This window comes from Leuciscus leuciscus (genome assembly GCF_965113295.1).
Source record: "Leuciscus leuciscus genome assembly, chromosome: 24".
Lineage (NCBI taxonomy): Eukaryota > Metazoa > Chordata > Actinopteri > Cypriniformes > Leuciscidae > Leuciscus > Leuciscus leuciscus.
The window spans coordinates 17673086-17695364 of NC_138723.1; the positions used below are offsets into that span (position 1 = coordinate 17673086).

Sequence of the window (22279 nt, forward strand, 5' to 3'; positions counted from 1 at the left end):
GAGCTGCTGCTCCCGGAACAGAGGGCGGAGCTTCAACAGCTCGTGTCCTTTTACCTCACACAGACATGCACTGAAAATTTCAAAAACCTTTAGCTTTTTATGTTCAATACGGAATCAGACAATGATGGAGAGACCCAAGAAGAAGTGACAACATGTAGAATGCAACAGGACGTTTCTGAATGGTTAGTTGATGAATTTTTGTAGCTTATGTGTAGTTATCCTTCTAGTCATTGATTAGCATATTCTGTGATGATAATCTATAAATTGTGTTCCCGGAGGCGGGGTTTATGTAATTTTTAGGGTTTGTGATGTCACTAACCCGGGAGGAAGCTTGTGTAGTCCCTCCCTATCAGCTGTTTGTTGTAACCCTTAAAAAACGATTCCTTTAAAAGAAAATATCTTCCTTTGCTTTGAACTTTGAGCGATGTATCTTTGCAGATGTTGTTTATGCTCAAACAGCAACATTACACACTAACTAAAGTTAGAAAAGTGAAATCATAATCAACCACCCCTTTAACGGCTGATTTTTTTTTTTACACTGGATGTGAGTATCATGCTGTGTCAAATAGAACCCATTGTAATGACTAACGCTGTCTACACTGGATACAGTATACAGACGAAAAGTGAAAGCAATTTGAAAAGTGAAAGAAAGTTCGCTTTGACGCGTCCAGTGTAAACAGCTCATTTGCATCTCTATGCAGACCTCAGATGGATGCCAGCATCGGAAACAATTGGATGGTTTATTTTAATGGCATACTGGATCACGTCAGAGACTTATATGTTTGTTTGTAGCATTTTGTTTTGTAAACGAGGCACCAGTGTAATGGAGGGTTGGCAAAAAAACTTTTGTTTAAAGATGAAGCAGCCAACTGTACTGGATCTGACAGCAGCTGCATCACAAACCATCCATAAGTAAAGGATTTTATAATGCTTTGTCTGTAGATGACAGTTATGTTTTCAAAACATTTACTCACATACAATAGCGAGTGGGCGTTTATACCGTTTCCTATGCAATGACGTTAGCCAATCATAACAGTTGCTGTTTCCTGATAAGCCTTAAAGGAGCCGCCACTTTAAAACAGGTCATTTCAGAAAGAGGGTCAATAATCGGTATATATAATCGGTTTTCCACATATATATATATTTGTTTGTTAGTTTAGTTTTTTTGCCAAAAAACTTTAACATTAAAAGTGAACCTCAAAAAACATTAAAATATTAAAATGCATGTCATGACCCCTTTAAAATAAAATGTTCCAACATATTTTTAATGAACATTAATTTATGTATAAGCAGCATTTTAAGCAGGAGGAGACAAAAATCATTAGGCCTGTACAGTTCACTCACCACAAGTCCACTGCCCGACCTAATGGAGGAACTTCTGCCTGCATCTTCCAGCATTCTCAGAAGTGTATCTACAGGGAGTTTTCCTTCACCTCCACGAGTCAAATTCTTAACATGCCTGTGGGAATTACAGCATGATATTAATCACTAACTTGTTAATTAGAGTGGTGCTTGTTGCGTAACTAGTGATCCAGAATTATTTAAAGGCACACTATGCAGTTTCAGTTTTCTCAAACAGCGACCCCTAGAGTCGCTGTGGAGTACTTGTATTTAACGTTACTGTCGTAAATACCACTCACGCAGAGCCGTCTCTGCACTCTTCCGACCGCGCTTTCTTCGTTTTCTTCATCGACTCTGCCATGATTCACGTCTGAAATGCGTGCTAGTGTCTTCCATAGAGGCTGCTTCATATGTTGTTGATGTATGTGACGTCGTGCCGTAAGGCAAGTCGTGATTCTCGCGAGATTTGTTGGGGCGCCGCCTTTCAAACTTGCATTGCTGGTTTTGCCAGCGGCGTCCCCCTGCCCCCCCCGCTTTGCTATCGGGATGATTCGCCCTACTACGAGTTCGTTTACCATCAAAATGACTTCCAAGCTGCTATATTAAAGATGAACTGAACTGAAAAAAAAAAAATTTGATAACGTGTTGTTTATGACAATTAAAAGTAAATTACACAAAATTTTTTTTTTAAAAATATCAATATAGCTTAATTTAAAAGCAACACAAAAATTGCGTTTGTTAGTATAAGAACGCTGGCAATTCTGATGACGTCACTGGAATGGTAGGACCTGCGAAGGTATATGGCAGATCCCATTGGATGAATTCGTCCAATCACATTTGCCATTTATCTGCCTCGACTTTCTAAAACGCACAGTACCTCAACCATGTTTTAGTATTTTTCTCTAAATGCACACGACATATATAAGCAGTCTCTATTTAATAAAATGCATAATGTGCTTGTATACAATAAATGAGAGTGCATGACAGGCTTCTACAGCCCTCCAACCTCCCACCACATTTCCCTCTTATAACACCATGAACCACTATTGCTCCATTAATAATTGACTATGTACATTGCAAATACAATCTGGATCATACCTGCATTACTTTTATTTCGTGTAATTTACAACGTAACGGCGTTGCATGCTCGTAGTTTCTTTTGCACTTGATCAGTGAGGCGGATCGATACAGCGCGCGCCGCTGCCCCCAAACGATCCTGTACTGTAGGTGGAGCCTGAAACTGATCGTCCTCCTTGTGGTGGTAGTCAGTACTACTGGCCTGTCCCTCACAGGCTCAAACACGTAACCAAAATGACTCATTTTCGTGTGTATAAGACCTGCAGTTGCAGCTGCCATATACCTTCGCAGGTCCTACCATTCCAGTGACGTCATCAGAATTGCCAGCGTTCTTATACTAACAAACGCAATTTTTGTGTTGCTTTTAAAAAAAGCTATATTGATATTTGTAATAATTTTTTTTAGTGTAATTTACTTTTAATTGTCATGAACAACACGTTATCAAATTTTTTTTTTTTCAGTTCAGTTCATCTTTAAGGTACAAATCTTGCATATTGTGCCTTTAATATGTTCTCGTCCTGAGGGCAATGAATCAATGTTATATTCCAGAAGGTAATGCAAAATGATGGCAGGTTGTCCCGCAATGCAAAATGAAAATATATTTGGCATTTTGGAGCCAAATATATGGGTCTTATAGGCAAGAACGTGTTGGTGGCGTTTTATTCACAATATATCAGTATTTGGTACCATATCGGTTAATGGAAGATATTAAAAGATTTTAATATATTGTCCAGTATATATATATATATATATATATATATATATATATATATATATACCGTTAAGTGTAATATCAAAATGAATATCCATTTTATACTGATCATTATAATGTTGTTATGCCTAAATTCACACTTAAAACTATTGATAGTTAAAAACTATATCGTTTTTTATTTCGTTTTTATTTATTTAGACAAAATAGTATTTTAATATTGCCCATTTAATAGTTATAAACAATAACATGAAAATGATCAGCATGTCAACATCGACCAGAATTGTAACATCAGACCATGGCTTATATTTTTTGGTGCACTTAAAGTCACCATGAAATCAAAATGGACAATTCTTGTTGTTTTTTTGTTGTTGTTGTTTTTATGGAATATTACAGTATTTATTCTAAATTATTTATCCATGCACATCATTCTTTTTTTATTTTTATTCATGTGCCTCTGTAATCTTTAACCAAATAACTCTCCCCACCCTCTTGCAGCAACATCTCTTCTCTTCTCTGATGATGCACAAGGGCGGGACAACCTGTCACTCACATGACATCACATCAATAGCAAACCACAACCATCCAATCAATTCACGATGGACAGAATCAAGTCCCACCCTCTCAGCGTTGCTACATAGGGCAGATTTCCACCCAACTGGGCAGTTTTGTATTTGATTATGCGGGTAAAAATTGGCTTGGGCAGTAGGCCAAAATCTGGGTTGGTGTTGATGTTGCGGCTAAGCTTGCACTTTTAGGTCTTGATTATCCAATCAAGAGCGATAGCAGGCAGATGTGATGATTTATGAGTGACAGGTTTTTAGCTCAATAAGGGGTCAGATTTTGAACTTGAAGCTATATATTCAAGTAATTGCTATTTCAAAGTTGCTTAAGTTGTAGCTACAGTAAAGAGTGGGAGAGTGACCCTCTAAAAAGATGGATTACACCTGTGGTGGGAGATGACGCAAAGGCTCTTCGTAAATATAACCATAACTCAGAGAGAAATCGTTTTTATCGAAATCGAAATGATTTCGTTTTCAAGGAGGTAAATGGTCCTCATAAACCTTGGTTGCCATGACAATTGAATTCTATCACATTCTTTTGGCTGTGAATATTTTTGCAGAGCTTTGGGGCTGGAAATCATCAACCTTATCTGGCTTACTCTGACCTACATTTTTTCTTGTTTGAGGAGATATTTCACTCAGATATACGTCACAATAGGAAAGAAAAGACTAATCGCAACTTAAGCATAAATTAAAAATGGAAAATGACTCTCACCAAAGCCCCATAGCACTCTCCTGCAGCACGTGAATGACATCACCACATTTGACGATAACGTCATCCTTGCCGCACTTTAAGTGATCCACCATTGCTCTATACCTTCCAGGAACCTAATAACCAACCAAACCAGCATAAAACAAGGTTAAAGCAAATCATTTAGACAATATAAACCCAAAATCCTTCATTGTGGAAACCTGATTAAACAATTCAAAGTTCCCCCCAAATAACTGTGAATCTGAGCGATATCTTAAGGTCAAAGCTCACCAGCAGCACATCGTCTTCTTCATCAGAGTCGGAGATGTTTGAGATGTCAGTGGTCCAGTCCTCCAGACCCTCACAGATATCCACTGACTGAGAAGTCCCAGGCCAGCCTGCAACCCACAACCAGCCAAACCATAATGACATTCCCACCATATGGATTGTAAATCTTTCATGCATTGCAATTACGTGATTCAATTTCATACATATAAATGTGCCACAATTTACATATTACATTAAAAATCCCATTTCAAAAACCCATTGAGTTCGATAGCATAGTCAATTTTTCCGCGCCTTATCAACCAGATTTAATTCCAATGAAAATGGCCTTCCCACGGCCTCTGACTCACTGCGACGGTTGTTGTGAAGGGGACGTGGACGTGGAGAAACAAGGACTGGGTCTGTCAGAACCGGACTCACGCGGCCTGAATCGGCCTCTTCTGAGCTGACGGACGCCCCCTGGAGCTTGCTGTGAGGAAGGACATCAAAACAACCTGAGCAGCCAGTGATCTGTGTGGAACTCCAGGGCATGCACACGGACATATGCCTCACACTGACCCCACCAACCGATGAACCGAACAGAAACAAGGGCATCAAAAAAACACAACAACAACCATCAAACGTCGTCACAAACAGGATATTCTAGAACAGGACTGCGGTCAGTTGCCAACATGTACAAATAAATGGCTAGTAAACTCGGTCAATTAAATTTCAGTAAATATTCAATAATAGCTGAGTTGACATGATATTGACTCCAATCCTGTTCTGCTGAACAACATGACATTCAAGTAAATTGTTTTGAAAAACCAAATATAAAGTACCATGTGCTGCAAATAACTTATTTATATAAATACACAATTATTATTTATTACAAATATACATTGCATTAATTTAGGGTGAAGTATATATATGTCTGTCACATCAAAAATTAATCCTAATTGTTACATTAAAATAATCAAAACTTGCACATTAGCCAATTAATTAGCCCATGACTAGACTAACATTACATTTAAACTAGATTTAGATGAATGAATAGGATTCAGTGCTTCTTAGAACTTCTTCAACTTCACACTAAATGTTTGAAAATAGTTCATAATGCTTATTAAACAGTAATTTGCTAATAGCATTTTACAGTACATTTGGTTCTCCAAAGTCCAAGCCCAATGTTTCCATCGAGTAGTTTTCAAAAATTAGGGAAATCAAGAGTGTTTTTGATGCCAGTATGATACAGATTACTATATCCATCATGCAAATGGACTCAAAGCAAACAGTATTTATGATTTACATAAGATAAAACCTAAGTTTAAAGTGTTATGTTTCAGATCCTTTCATATGCAGATGTTGATTTACACATTTTACATCCATGCTATAGAAGAGATTGCAAAAACAATGTGAGGGGTTATGGGAATACAGTGAGGATCACCTGTCGCCCAAGGGTGTAAATAATGGCTGCTCACTATCCAGGTGAGCATCACCTGAGAAAGAGAAAGGCAGAGTTTGACCCACCAAGCACGACTGATTTAATCAAGACCAATATTAACTGAATTAGCATAAACGAAAGATGCAAAGTAGGAACCTTTGTCAATCTTTTGCTGATTGTTGAGAATTTTTCTAATCTCAGTGAGCCATGAAATCTTCACATCTACTGTTGGAGCCTGCAAAATAAAATAATTAGGCTACAAAATACAGATATTTTTTTTCCTACAAGCAAATGTTTTTCTTATTTCATATTTTTTTCTTATTTAATATTTATTTAAAAAAAAAATGTAAATACTGTATATATATGTATTTATTTATATAATGTTATATTATTTATATATCTTTTCTGATTTTTTAATATAATATTTTAAAATACTTTATTCTATTATTTATTTATTTTTTATTACAAGCTATATAATCATCACAACGATTTCAGTAATAAGTTAAACTAAACACATCATACATTTCTTTTCTTTCTTTTTTTCCTTTTGTTAAAACCAAAAACTTTTTACTTATTTTAAAATATCTTTGAATCCCATACTTTAAATGTGATTTCACAACTTCTGGACTGCAGTGTTTATGAAATCTGAATAAAAAATGGCTAATTAGTTATTCTCAAGTACAGTATATCTAAAAACCCACATAGAGTATTATTTAGTTCTGCAAGTTCTACAAACAAATTTGTGTTCAGGACTTGACATTAACATTCACTGTGAGGAGGTATTGAGGAGGCGTTAATAAGTGATGACAGAGGCCCTTGTAACTTTTTATCCATTGCATTCTGTGGAGTTTTAACCTTGATAAAATGACTCACCTGAACAACATACACCTCCTCTTTTCCGTTGTACCAAATTTCAAACTTCTTTACATCCCCTTTGACGTTTTCTGTGATACCAACAGCACTCATCTGCAAATGAAACAGAGGAGTCAAAGACCTCACTTGGAAATTCAGTAATGCAGTATTTTAATAACCTTGTGGGTTTTAAAAACTGCCAATGAAATTTGAGTTAAGCCTAAAATCCCTTTCATAAAAATCTTTTTGAGCACACTTAAAATAGGGCTGGAATAAACAAATAGGTGCTTAACTCCAACATCAGTGCAACACAACAAGCTCAAAAATTGGTTTAAGTGTAGAAAGTAGGTCAAAGTTGGCTGGTTAGCTGCATGGTGGATGTTGTAACTGCACCATCTGGCTGCCAAAATCATCTTTCTACATTGATGGTCATTCAAAAATAGTCATGCATTCTGACCAATTAAATATTTAAATGCCAAATAGGTCGGTCTCTCACTCTCTCTCACCATCAGGCAGTGTTTGAAGCTGTACGAGGCTGTCCGATCATGTCCCTCTCCACTCTCCTCTCTCTTCTTGCAGAATAGCAGAGCTCTTTCATGAAGGAATAGATGCCTTTGCATGGGTTTAAAGCGAGCTATGTCCTTCATGCGCGTTGGGCCTTTCCTATGGTTGATCCAGACGTTGAAGGAGCCCTGCATAAGGACGCGGCCCAGATCACTCAATTCACCCTGGATTCAAAGAACACATAAAAGACAAATGAGGGAATGCAAATAGAAACATGTTTGAAAGTTAATTGCAGACCATATTCTAATAACAAAAACATATTGCATCAACTGTCAGTCACGATAACATTAAACATTAAAATGCCCCATTATGCTTTTACGGATACCTTTCATGTAGTGTGTAATATAGCTGTTTGTGAATGTAAAATGTAATATGGTAATGGGCGTTTAAAGGGATAGTTCACTTTGAAATTAATTTTTGGTATGTTTTAGCTTACCTCAAGGGCATCCAAGATGTAGGTGTCTTTTTTTCCGCAGTAGTTTCAGTTTTGATATTTTTAGGTCAAACCGTTCTTGTCTGTCAGTCATATAATGCAGGTCTATGGTCATTATCTCAAAGAGCATGCACAGAGTCCAAATTAAAACAATTCCCCGTCGTCCAAATTAAACAATTCCCCATCGTAAGTAGCCTACACATTGATGGCCTAAGACACGAAACGAGCGGTTTGTGTGAGAAAACGAACAGTATTTCTATCGTTTTTACCTCTTATACACAGCCATGTCGAAGTGATCTGATCTGACGTGTACGCAGACTGGTGCATAGATATATACATCGACCTGCATTATATGACTGACAGACAAGAACGGTTTGACCTAAAAATATCAAAATTGAAACTAATGCGGAAAAAGAGACACCTACATCTTGGATGCCCTTGAGGTAAGCTAAAACATACCAAAAATAAATTTCAAAGTGAACTATCCCTTTAAGCGGAAGACCCATCACAACAGACTGAGCCATCTGACCAATCAGAGGCTGAGCAGAGTAGGCTCGCAGAAAGGCAGGGAGTACAAAGACAGAATCCTTGATCAAACCGTTTCAGACACTGTGAGAAAAAAAGGTGATGCTGTTTTTTGACCTTGGATGCATGTAAACATATTGTTGGAGACCTTCAAAACAAAATTAGGAACCTTTAAAATAGCATAATAGGCACACTTTAATAATCCGCCTGTCTCCGTTCTCATTTGTTGGCCACACCTCATAACCTGTGATGGCAATTTGATGCATGGAGTCATTGACGGACTTGAGGAGATCCAGCATGGCATTTAGCGCCCCCTGCAGCTCAGATGCATACTGTGAGTTTGAGCTGTGCTTTAGTAGTTCCTAATCAAAGAGAAAGGAAGCACTTAGTAAAAATACTGGGGGAAATGTGGAATTTTAGATTTGGTTTGTTTTGGTTTGGTTAAGCACCTTCAGAAGAAGCTGGTACTTGGTTAAACGTTGAACAGGTTTCAGCAAATATGAGTCCAGCCCTAGTTTATGATCCAGCTTCCTTTTGCACTCCTAAATAAGAAAACAGAAAATAAAATTAGTAAAATAAAATGTTTTTGTGTGCATTCCCCAAAAAATATCCATATCAATACCTGGATGAAGACTGAATCAGAACACTGCCTCCAGAGGGCATCTGAGCGAGGTTTGTTATGGCAGTAGCGCTCGTAGACCTGAAAATTTTCTTTCTGCAAAAAAAAAAAACATTACAAGAGAACTGTTATAGGGTATAGATCAGTGGTTCCTATACTACTTTTCTAAGGCGTCACTACTGAATCTTCAGCACCGCAGCAGAATAAATCATATTTACCTGAATTGTGAATGTGAGTTCACAGTCTATTGAATGAGATGCAATAAAAGGCAGTGTACCAAAAATGTATGGCAAAAAATGTCTTTCTGTTGAGATGTCATCAGAGCCTGCATGCAAAAACAACGTCCAACGTGACTAGTCACGAACAAACAATTTGTGAACCAATGATTCTTACGAGTCGGTTCTTTTTAGTGAATCAAAGATACACAGCATGACTGGTGTAGTTTAAGTCCACCGTGAATTACTCTTTTGAGCAGGTTCTTTTAATAAACAGTAAAAAAAAAACTAAAAAAAAACAGTTTCAGTCAGTGTGACTGAATCAACGTACTGTATAACTCACTTACTAAACAGCAAGTTATCATTATTTTCAGTCATGTCCATATCAAAATGAATGTGTTTTGTGTCAGTATCATTACTGACCAGTTGTTCATACTTTATGATATGTCATTAAAGATACATAGATTTGTTGAATTATATTTACAGTGTGTGTGTGTGTGTGTATAGTCTAATGCCTGCATGTATTTGATCAAAGTACAGTCAAAACAGTAATCAGTAATATTGTGAAATAACATTGTAATATTGTTACAATTTTACGTTTTTTTCTAAAAGAAATCAATATATTTCAAAATGTAATTTATTCCTGTGATGTTCAGCATCATAACTCCAGTGTCACATGATCCTTCAGAAATAATTCTAATATGCTGATTTGTTGCTCAAGAAATCTTTCTTATTATTATCAATGTTGCACTGCTTAATATTTTTGTGAAAAATTTTATACTTTTTTCTTCAGGATTCTTTGATGAATAGAAATGTCAAAGAAAAAGCATTTAGTTGAAATGCCTTTACATAGGTATGACACAGAATTTCTCACCCTTTCCAGAAAGCGTGCTCCCACTCTCTCTGGGGACTCTAAGCAGCTCTCGAGGTCCTGCAGGAATATCCTGCATAACAAATACAGGATCAGCATGAATATGTGTTTAGTTATCCATGTGTGTGGGCATATTTCTCACCTGCTGTGGAATTTATAGATCTCAGGCAGATTTCCAAACAGCTCTTCTTTCTTCTTTCGCAGTACAGATGGCAGTATATCAGAGAGAGATGGGTTATCCATCTCCGCCCTATAACCCTTTCACCAGGAAAAAACAGGAAAAAATATATGCATTTCAAATAATAATTTATTAGCTCTTGAAGGTGAAAATCTGGAATCTACTGCTGCTTAAAGGAATATCTAATGAGTGATTATAGTCAAGGTATTAATCAATATTTTTCCTTCTAAATATCAAATGAGTTGAATGACTTCTCTAAGCTTGTGAGATTTTACTTTGTTATAAAAGTTACCAGTGTGATTGCTGAAATGTTCTTTTCATGTATTCTCTAATGTCTGTATTAAATATCTGAGGTGACTGAAGATGATGTCAGGAATGCAGTGCTTGCACATTTAGCCCGGCTTCCAGAAAGGAAATATGGAAAGATGTTTTGTTTGAGAAAGGTCTTTAACATGTCAATACATACATCTGTTTTTCTAGGGTACCCTGACAACTATGGTCATTGAAGTCTATAGTTTAAGGGACCATTTCTCAGTTAAAGCCTTACTTTCCAGTTATATTAAAGTGTCCTCTCTTTGAGAGAAAGAACGTATTATCTTGATGTTTTGAGAAGACTCTCCTGTTTATAGTTAGAGCCTGGCCAAATCCAACCTTGGAAAAGATGTGTCGGTGCGTGAGTTAGTCTTTTTGGTAACAGGTTAAGGAACCACTGAGTTGTTGTTCTTGACATGCTGGCGCCCAGCAACCCAAATCTGCAACCTGGGAGGTCACAACATGCCTAACTTCAGGGTCCGAGTGTCAGCTGCATAATACATGGAGATATACCTCAGTCTATCTGTATATGTGTGGAAAATTACTATGTTTATCTATTTCTTAGCCAATCAGAATCATTCAACCTGAAGCAAGGACGTAGCTTAGACCTTGGTGAAGGGTATAACTGCTGTGATCTTTGTAACTGTAAGCGGGGCGGCCTATGAACTCCATTGAGTCTTGAAGCTGACTTCTGCTGATGAAACTGCAAACTTTCTTTAGTAAAACTTATCTTTAATTGATTATAATTCTGACTATTGTCTTAATTAATTTTTTTTGGTTCTGGGTCTTTGACTGTAAATTCCCCTACACTTTTCACACTTTTCATTTCTGTTGCACCAGTAATCATTGTGCCAAGTGATCAGAGCCACCACAGTTTACTTTCTTTTTATATGGTAGACTCTACCAATGGTTGTACAGAAAACATCAGAAAAACATTTATGAACGTGACCCGGCTCTGACTCACCGTGACACTATAAACTACAGTGTGAAAGGAAAGATGTGAATTCAAAATGATTGCATTCAAAGATCATCAACTATATCACAGCTGTTAGGCAAATGGGATGTGGGAGAACAAAACACAGACCAATTATTTAAAGGTCATTTGGTCAAGACATTACCAGCAAAACAGACAGCAGCTCCTCCACGTAGATTCTCTCCGTCTCAATCAGCTCCTTCATTACGTGACTGTAGAGGCGAAGGATGCATGGGCAGTAAAAAAGGAGAGAGGGGAAGAAAGAGATGAGGACAGAAAGGGAAAGAGACTGGTGAGAGACAGACAAAAAGAGGAGCTTCAGAAGGAATTCATGATTCGTGAACATATATTTTTATCGAGATATTGCATAAATGCTCACCGTTTGTGCTGGTCAGGGTTCTCAACTCCATCGGGGCCGTAGGACAGACAGCTGCGGTTCTCCTCGTAGTCGTGCATCACCTCTATCTACAGTACAAGAACCAGGAAAAAGTTCCTAAAGCTGTCAGCAACGAGTAGAACCGGTGCGCTTTGTATGATTTAGAGACGAACAAGGACGGTCAGCCAAACCTTCTTTGTGCTGGGACCTTTCCGTGAGGCCCTTTTACCAGGGAGTGCAAGATCAAAAGAAAACCTTAAACTGGAGTTCACATCAAAACCTTAGAAAAAGACAGGATACAGTCAGACCGATGGCAATTGTTGACCATGAGCAAATGCAGTTGAAATAGATAAACATACTGTGTTTAGGAGAGAACAGAGGGGATTTGCAGCGTGGCGAGTTCTCGGGCCTTGGAGCGACCAGCTGGATGGGTCTGACCTGAATATCAGCCAGTTTTCTCAGACAGGCCTGTCTGCTCTGGATCATTCCCTGTACTGTTGATACCTTCTCTGTGACAGCCTCTATCTGAGACTAGCATGAAAGCAAAAGGGGGTGAACTTAAAATAGGCACTTGATCAATAGAAAATGATTAAGGACATACTGTAGAAAAAGAGGGACATTTCCACTACTGGTCTCAAGTACACATGTCTATGTGTGTCAGTACCTGCAGCTGTGGTGTGAGTATTGCCTCAAACTCCAGACTGAGGAAGCCCGGGTTAGACTGCAGAACTGAGGGCGCTGTCTCCATCAGTTTCTCGATATCCCGCAGGGCTACCTGCGCCCCCTCTTTGGACTGAAACTTATCCAGCAGCTGGTTAGCCATCATATAGGCCCCCTCATCACACCAACGCACAGTCTGCCCATACAGAGATATGCAAAGTCTGTATGTGCTTTACATAAAGTGCATATACAGTATTCCAAGGTTCTTGCATTTGCATTTAATACCTCCTCCAACCGCAACAGCAGGTCCCGTATGCGTGTGAGAGACGCCCGCTTGGCACGCAGAGCTGTTGTGAGAGTGTCACAGTGATGCCTCAGTTCATTGCAGCGCTGAACTATTAGGGCAAGAGCGTAGTGATGACTTGTTGCAAGCTGGTGCCCATGTAGAATAATAATCTGAGCACGGCCCATTTCATCCTGCAAGAACAACAGAGCTATTAATCAAACACTTGTGTATCAGTTAAAATACAGGGCAAAAGATGTTTCACCTTGTCAGCTCTCAACATCAGCATCAGTCAACATTTGTGGTGTGCAATGCATTTAAACTGAAGCACAGTCTCAAAAAGGTTTCTTTTCATTTTCTATGAATGATTACTAGTAAAAAAGAAAAGAAAAGAAAAGAAAAGAAAAGAAAAGAAAAGAAAAGAAAAGAAAAGAAAAGAAAAGAAAAGAAAAGAAAAGAAGAGGTCAAATATTTGAATCATTAAAATTTTAAACCTCAGCTGTGGTCTCCAGCATCTCGAGGTCTTTGAGCAGCTGCTCCGTCTGGGCCACTGTTGTCCCCACAGATGCAATTGCTTTCTCCTGCGTACTGAGTTTCTCCAGAATGGCCTCCATCTATGCACAAAGAAAAAATAATTATTTTTAAAAATGTATTTAAGATCAATATTTCATATTGAATTCATTCAAGATTTTCACAAAAATATTATAGAGGATTTTGGCATTGGTATAATTACAAAAGATGTTTTAATGGGTTTTTTTCCACAGCTGTTAAAGGGGACCTATTATGCCCCTTTTACAAGATGTAATATGTCTCAGTTGTCCCCAGAATGTGTCTGTGAAGTTTCAGCTCAAACTACCCCACAGATCATTTTTGAGAGGAAGGAAAAACATGCTGTTTTCGAGCATGTATCTTTAAATGCAAATGAGCTGCAGAAGAAGAGGGCGGAGCCTGTATATTAACTCTTGCCTCAATACCCTGCCAAAAAATGAAAACATCTGTTTGCTTTTGATTATCATCTCTATCATGGTCACGCTCAAAGACATTGCAGTTCTTCATCATCGTGACGGTTTATTATCTGCATGCGTTTTAAAGCCATCTCAGTCTAAACTTCTGATATATGTTTTTCTGAGCGCACACATCCGAAGCACGAGCACAGAGAGCTGGATGTCTGACGATGAGTATTAAAGGGGTGGTATAATGCCCCTTTTTACAATATGTAAAATAAGTCTCTGTTGTCCCCAGAGTGTGTATGTGAAGTTTTAGCTCAAAAAACCCCACAGATAATTTTTTACAGCATGTTAAAATTATCCCTTTTTGAGGGTCAGTAAAAATGCGTCGTTTCGTGTGTGTCCCTTTGTGTATGTTAGTAGCAGACAAGCATATTTAGTGCTTAACAAGCATAACAAGTCTTTAGTTAGCATATTCTGTCATGATAATCTATAAATCGCTCGTGTGGGAACTGTCGTAAGATGCATACAGAGTGGCATGCTATTGCATTTGTGTTACGTACTGTATTGCAATAAATGTGAAAAGACGAATGCGACAGCTTGAGCAGACTCACAATTGTGCTCTACCACAACAACTCTTCCTCTTCTCAACATGGACTGTGTGTTCCCGGGGGCGGGGTTTATGTAAATTTTAGGGTTAGTGATGTCACTAACCCGGGAGGAATGTCGTGTAGTCCCTACCAGCCGTTTGTTGTAGTCCTTAAAAAAACGATTTCTTTAAAAGCAAATATCTCCCTTTGCTTTGAACTTTGAGCATCATAACTTTGCAGATGTTGTTTATGCTCAAACAGCAACATTACACACTAACTAAAGTTAGAAAAGTGAAATCATAATCAACCACCCCTTTAAACTAAGTTATCTTTCACATCTTTTAGCACTTAAAAAAGTGCGGGACAAAGCATAAGTTACAAAGCATCTTAATTTCATATTAAGAAATCGCATATGTATATTAGATCTGTGTATTAAATTGAAACCAGCGTAATATACAGTACCTACTGCTAAATGTGTTGCTAATATGAATCAAACAACAAAAGAAAAACAGTAAATCACTCACGGCTCTTGAGTGAATTACTTTAGTAGCTTTAATAAGAATTCATTTACACGAATGCTGCTGTGAAATGCTCTGGCAGGGAGATAAACATGGCGGACTATGTACAGCTCACTCAGGGAGGGTCTATACTAATAGGGCAGAGTCAGTGCCTTTGCAATGTGATGTCACAATGTATAAAAACTGCATACGGCTTATTCTGAGACACTGATTATGATTTATGGGGATTGGATTTATGTGGGTGGATTTTTACCATTATAGGGTGGTTGTGTACACACAGTGCCGACACACATTTATGTTCAAACACCATGTAAAAGTAAATTTTGCATAATAGGTCCCCTTTAAATTGTTTGTATTAAACATAATGTGCAGTAAGAGTAGAGTGATTTAAAAAATGTAGTCGAAGGCATACAAATGAACAGAGACTTTAAATAACACAGCAACTCAAATCGGTGCAAATCAACAACTTTTTTTCAGCTGATTTACAATAACCATCCTAATGAACCGATTCACTAAAATTAAAGGACTTTCCGATGCTGCAAACAGAAAGTGGATAATTTAAGATGAACCGATTCAGTAGAATGAATCGGACTTTCCATTTCTGCAAATGAGAAAGTAGACCATTACAGACAAACCGATTTACTAGAATGACTTCCAGCGCATCTTATGAAAGCGGCGAGTACACTGACTTTAGGACCAACAGAATCACTAACTTTCACTAATAGTAACTTTCCAGCGTTACATATAGTATGATAGAGAGCCGAAAGATCGTGTTAAACCTCAGCTCACAGTAGCAGACTTGATCTAAGTAGCATGCGAAGTACAATGACATTCAAAACAGCGATGTAGCATTCCCATACACAAAAGAAATATATTTGAAATATATTTTCAGTATATATTTTGGAATATATGCAAATATTTGAAATACAATAAATATATTTCACACTTAACATCATATATTTTTGTTATATTTCAGAATATATTTCAATGTATTTTTTTCTGTATGGGTTCCCAAAAGTGTCAAAATATATGTGGCATATATTCCAAATACATTGAAATATATTCTGAAATATAACAAAAATATATGATGTTAAGTGTGAAATATATTTATTGGGCCAATTTCAAATATTTGCATATATTCCAAAATATATACTGAAAATATATTTCAAATATATTTCTTTTGTGTATGGGTTTGGTTGTGCTTTACCGTGAATAGTTGGAAAAGCTTGTTACTACAAAAGCAGTGTTGTTAAAGTAGTTAAGTTAGTACACTTTTAGCTCATTACTCCAACACTGGTCTGTACCTCATGGAAGCTCAGCTCGTATTGGAGGAGTTGAAGGTATTGTTGAAGCTTTAGGTGGTGCTTCTCAAAAAAGCCATCAAAAGCCATTTCCATGTCCCGTAACTGTGCCACAAGCCTGCAATAAACAAATGGAACATGATGATTTTTTTTACACAAAGAGCCTACCTGAATTTTACACAAAGAGCCTAAGCTGAAGTTCATTTTGATGATTGGCACAAAAATACATTGTGAACTAGAGGAAGTTGTGTGGGTCTAAACCAATCCAAAACTAGGAGGATAAAAATTAAAAGAGGCAATAAAGACTGCATGATTTTGATTACCCGAAAAACATAAAAACTCCTTGGAGAGTTATTCAGCAACCCGAAAGAGCTGACAATGATTTACTTACTCTTCTGGTGGTGAGTAATACTGTATGAAGGCTACCTCTGCACTCTTTCTTTGTCTTGGCTGATGTCTCTGTCTTCTGCTGCAGCACCTTCCATTGCTTTTGAGGCCTCGAGGTTTGAGAGCAGCTGACGTCCATCCCTCATAACTGACCTTATGTCATCCTGTAGTAGTTTTCAAACCATATGTCTTATTCAACCATAACTTCAATAATTATTCATTTTTTTTCCAGTATTAAAGCTTTATGTGTTACCAACTTTTTCCCCCCAAACACAGTCATTGTGTTTTATATTTAATATACTTCCCAAGTCTGAAACCACATTGAAAGTCTGGGATTCACCCCACTGTTTATGTGCAGAATAGGCCCACTATTGTGAGACTCATCTCCATACCTTCATCTGTCTGTATTTGTCAGTGTGTGATCTGAGTAGGTACTCAATGCCACTGGCTTCATCGGGCAGCTCAATCTCAGACAGCTCTGTGCCGAATGTCTGCAGTAGTTGAGCGATCTCCTTCACTGTCACTGCAAAACTCTCTATGGCCTGGAGGAGGCAGCACAGACAGAAATATGCATTACTCAGCAGTTATTGCAAACATAGTTCAAAGCCTCCTTATCTAAAATCAGATATAAATATATTTATAGTAACAAATCTAAATGAATTAATAGGAAGTTAACAGATATCCTTTAGTAAGTGACTTATTTCTCTTATCAGCATTAAATAGTGACATACTACATTTTTCAATTTAATTCCATTTTGTGAGTATATAATGGCATAAATGACTTGTCATTTTCCTTTCTTGAAATCAGAAAGCTTACCGTTCGTAGAACTATCCAGTCACTATGGCATTGCTCCAGGTTACCACCAAACTCAGAATTCAGCTGATTTTCATCAATGAAGCGAAGCAGGTCTGACAAGGAGCTCAGCATAATCATCTGAATAAGGCAGAAAATAGCTAGGGAATTAATTAAGCACATTATATTTAATGAAAATTAAATACGATTAATAATCCATTCGTTAAGCAGACTAACCTTGTAAGGGTGGAATGGCCTTTTAACAGCCTTGTTAAATAAAGATTTAATAAAAATAGACGCAAATGTTTTCCCACATAATGAGTGGGGATTAAAACGAATGACTGGTCTCAATATTATAGTTACAACTTGATGTTTGTTTTGCTGTTCAAGACTTCAGGTATGCATCTCATATACTGTACATAAAAAAAAAACCTATTGTTTTGTACCACAGAGGATTCTCATCAGCTCTTACCGGCATCTTGAGCGCAAAGTCGTCCTGACTGAAGCGGAAACCGAGGTCTGTTCCAGTGGTCTGAAGGTGGGTTTTGGGCCTCAGCACTAGAACTAAATGCAAATGTCCAGGGAATGACATCTGAAGAAGAGATGTGATATTTCAGCAATTTCAGTACATGTTCAACTTCTTTCACATAATTCAGGATGATTTAAAGAGTAATAATATGGTAATATAATCATAAACAGCAATGTGGCTGCTTGTATATCATCCTCCCACTTCTAATGTGTTCATAGATGTATAGAAATCTAGGTCAGACACCCACATGTCCCCGTGGATGCACATATTTAAATTTAAATTGTAATTAAGTAATCACAGAAAAGTTACAGTAATATCAAGAACAGAGCTCAATTTAGAACAAAAAATGTGAAACTATTGCTTTTTGTAACACATTTCTTGCTGATTAAAGCAGGAAATTCAGTCTGACTACAAGCAACTACTATGCACTTTTTTCAGACCCTACAGACAATCAATGTCAGTGGAAATCCAAGGCTGAATTTGTTGACTGTTACCCTACTAATGCTGACAAGAAAGTGTAGGCTGTCTGTCTTCTCCCTTTTTGACAGACTGATGGTCAATAAACTTCATCAGAGACACTCACACTTTTCACTCAAATTGCTGTGCTAGACTCCCATAATCATCAGAGGTTAAAATGTACCATTATGGTGCATATTTTACTTGCAATAAAACATATACACAGCCAAAAAAGTCTTTAATGTAGCCTATTATTATTGCGTTAGTCATAAGAGTTAAAAGCGTGGTCAGGTGTTTAAAAACGTGGCGATCATTGCACATAACTATTCAAATGTAAAACAAACCAATGCTGACTGCAATAATGATCACAGTAGGCTAATATCTAACAGTTAACATTACAAACGCGCGCATGATCTAATTTATAGTTTCTATATAAAGCATAAGACTCCCACCCAGCGCCCGCATAGCGTGTGTCAGTTCTGCAGTAAAAACCCGGTCCAAAACAGAGAAGAATCCATCTTACCGCAGCCCTCTGGATCCGGGGCAGTCCCCTGAGTGGATTAGCCTCCGCCATTGTTTCTAATTTGCCCGTTTCGTGGGGATGTAGACCCACTTCTTAGCCTCACAACTTCCCTCCCTCCATCACTTTGTCTGCGGGACTGTGAGCAGCAGCAGAAGCAGCGAGCAGTCGCAGAGCGGATGCTGCAGTGGCGACGACACCTTGACCGCACTTATCTGCTCATTACTGTCACACCTATAAAATGACACTCTTACGCGTAACAAAGTCTATCCATGAAACCACATTTTTTTGTGATTTACTCGAATCAGATCTGATTGGATTATATTGCAAGTGTTATAGATGGTGAGGGACACGAGTTATCAAATCCAGCACCATGGACAGAGGTCGATAAGCACTCGGCCAAATACCTTCTTCCCACCTAACACCACATCATCACCTCACTAACAAACGATAATTATAAAAATACAGAACTATTTTAAAATGTAATACAAAAATGATAAATTAATTAAATATATATATATATATATATATATATATATATAATATATATATATATATATAAATTATGAATACTGTGTGTGAGTGATATGATGTTAAATGTATGATAAATTAGTAAATATAGAATAAATATAAATATATAAATGAATAAAATATAAGGAGTGAATCAATTACACAATTAACATAATTTATAAATGAACTGATTTGATCTTATTTGGTTAAAATCCCAATTAATTTGATCAAAAACACAGTAAAAACAGTAATATTGCAAAATATTATTGAAAATGAAAACAACAGATTTCTATACAATTAAATGTGAATATTTTAATATATTTTAAAATGTAATTTATTCCTGTGTGTCGCGCATTGCTGCAGTGAAGTGCAAAACCGAACATGCACGTTCCTCCAGGAGGGGGCGTCCTTGCACCGTAACAGTCTAACTGAGGAGGGAGGGTGGGGGCTCTGGAGGGGAACGTCAAGTAAGCAAAAGGCTAGAACCAAGTTGTGCTGGTGGCAAGAGACCAGTGCTGTGCATTGTGTTGGTTGGAGGAGCCAGGAGCAGGAGGAGTCAGGTGGGGACCCAAAGCGCAGCCAGGACGATGACCCACGGTGAAGTCGAGGGAGGGAGGAGCCAGGGTGAAGATTTGGCTGATGACACCAAGGGGATGACTGACGGAGATGGAGCTGATGGAAGAGGAGACCAGGATGCAGACGGAGAGCCAACGAGATCGGGAGCCACCAATGGCAATGAAGGCCAAGGCGGGGCCGCAGAGACGAGCATCTGAAGTGGAGCCAGGGTGCCAGAGGACTGACGTGGAGCTGGTGGGACTGAGGACCAGGGCAGAGCCCAACGGAGCCGAAGGGGCAGACGAACGAAACATAGCTGAAGGCCGTGGCGCAGGCAGAGCAACGTCTGACCAAAGCAGAGCAAACCAGGAAACACAGGCAGGCAGACAGGGAAACAGGGAAACCAAAACACCATGATAATAAAACAGAACAAAACAAAACATACATGTTACTGTCACGATTGCGGACTTCTATTCTGTTATTCTGTTCTGTTAGTTCCTGTTTTGCCTACTCCGTTACTGATTATCTCCTTGTTTGTTTCTACAGTTACATATAAGATAGTTATAGTTATAGTTACATATAACCAGCTTACCCCGAGCCAAAGCAAGCTGCCCAGTCCATCTCAGAGCCAGGAGCGGATCACTATACCTGATAGATCTATGGTCCATGGATCCACTTCCATTTTTAATGTTTTAGATAGCAATTAGAGTGAGAAATGGGAATGTCTCTGATGAGGTTGATGAGCCATTAAAATGGAGAAGACAGAAAGCCATACACTACACTTACTTGTACATTAGAAAATGCTGGCAGTCATTAAAATAAAGGACAGGCCTATGAAGTTTGACCTTAGTAAATGTTAAGGATCCCAAAGATCTGGATGGTGCTCAGCATGTTCCTGGCATGTTCCATGGCTTTATTGCCACTGTGATTAAGCTTTTAAATCTTTGTTCTGGACTCTCAGAATGAGAGTGAAAGTGGTCACAGAACACAGTGGTCTCAGCGCACTAAATTTTGGTGGTCTCATCTCAAGTCAGGTGGTCCCAAAGTTACTTCCACTGTCTTCTGCACTGTTTGTGATGGCTACCGCCATATTGTGTGTTTGGGCCACACACACTTTCTACAGCTCCTCCCCAGGAGGCGGCGGCGGTGGCAACCGCTACAGCTCCTCCTGAGGCAGTGGCGCCCGCTCGTGAACTCTGTCTGCCCTTTCAAGGCCAAGGAGCCTGAATCTGAACTCTCAGTCGGCCCTGTTATGGCCAAGGACGCCATCCATAAACTCTTTGCTTGTCCACTATCTGCCAAGAAGGCTGTTCTTGAACTATTTGTCTGCCTAGTCACGACTAAGGAGACTGATTATGGACTGTCTATCCTATCTGTTACGGCCATTGAGGCCGTCAATAATCTCTCTGTGCTCTGTTTCAGTGTTGCGTTGTATCCAGCACTGATAGTACCGTCATGGTTCCAGGCTCCAACATGGTCTTTAGAACAGCCATGGGGGAATTCTTCAGTCCCACCTTAGGGGACTTCTGCTCCGCCTGTGCTGCCATGGTGGTCTTCTGCTCCACCCTGGTGGTCCTCAACTCTGTCTGCTCCACTGTGGTAGTCTTCTGTTCCGTCTTGGAGGTCTCCTGCTCTTCTGACTCCACCTGGTCACTGCAAATTCCACCCTGGCTCCCTGTATTGTCAGCTCTGCCCTGGTCTTTAGGCCCACTTCCGCCACACAGGCCTGACCCTCCATCCCTCCCCCTGAATCCCCTCTGCTTCACCACCCTCCTGGACTTTTGTATCAGTTTTAGGAGCATCTGAAATCAGTTCCTTAACTCATTCCATGCTATTGACGTACATTTCCGTTATTTTTGAGAAAACGGTTGCCCCCCATTGACGTAAATTTGCAGCTTTCCGTTTTTTCACTGTTATACGGTGGGGGGCGCTATTAAGCATCTCCTGAAAGAGTACAGACTCTCCTGATAAAAACACAGGCGAAAAAGAAGCAGAAACATGCAATATCATATGTAAGCAGATGCATATTTAAACTAACGCGACCATTAACATTAAAAAGCAAATCACTGCCTAATGTTACTGAATGAAATTCCAACCCAGGACAAGCTACAGGACTATGAAGCTTTGGAGGTTTTAATGGATTCGATCTACTTCATCTATGTTTTGATCCTTGTTCTGAATCCGATCTGGATGTAGGCTTTGACAAAAAAAAATATTTTCTCAGCT

At 38.5% G+C, this 22279-nt stretch overlaps 1 protein-coding gene across 1 annotated transcript; it reads right to left on the minus strand.

Annotated features, from left to right (window-relative positions):
• Positions 1-642: 642 nt before the first annotated feature.
• On the minus strand, positions 643-19310 carry mcf2b (MCF.2 cell line derived transforming sequence b). The gene is made up of 26 exons (XM_082157795.1): positions 18992-19310; positions 17956-18075; positions 17508-17624; positions 17083-17232; positions 16730-16854; positions 16307-16421; positions 13442-13561; positions 12950-13141; positions 12669-12860; positions 12364-12535; positions 12196-12284; positions 12008-12093; positions 11774-11840; positions 10308-10423; positions 10169-10238; positions 9083-9175; positions 8910-9002; positions 8697-8822; positions 7445-7666; positions 6960-7052; positions 6243-6321; positions 6090-6141; positions 5017-5219; positions 4673-4779; positions 4406-4518; positions 643-1459 (listed from the first exon to the last, which is right to left on the minus strand). Exons 1-26 carry the CDS (start codon positions 19040-19042, stop codon positions 1228-1230), a joined length of 3195 nt encoding a protein of 1064 aa, XP_082013921.1. The 5' UTR covers positions 19043-19310; the 3' UTR covers positions 643-1227.
• Positions 19311-22279: the final 2969 nt, after the last annotated feature.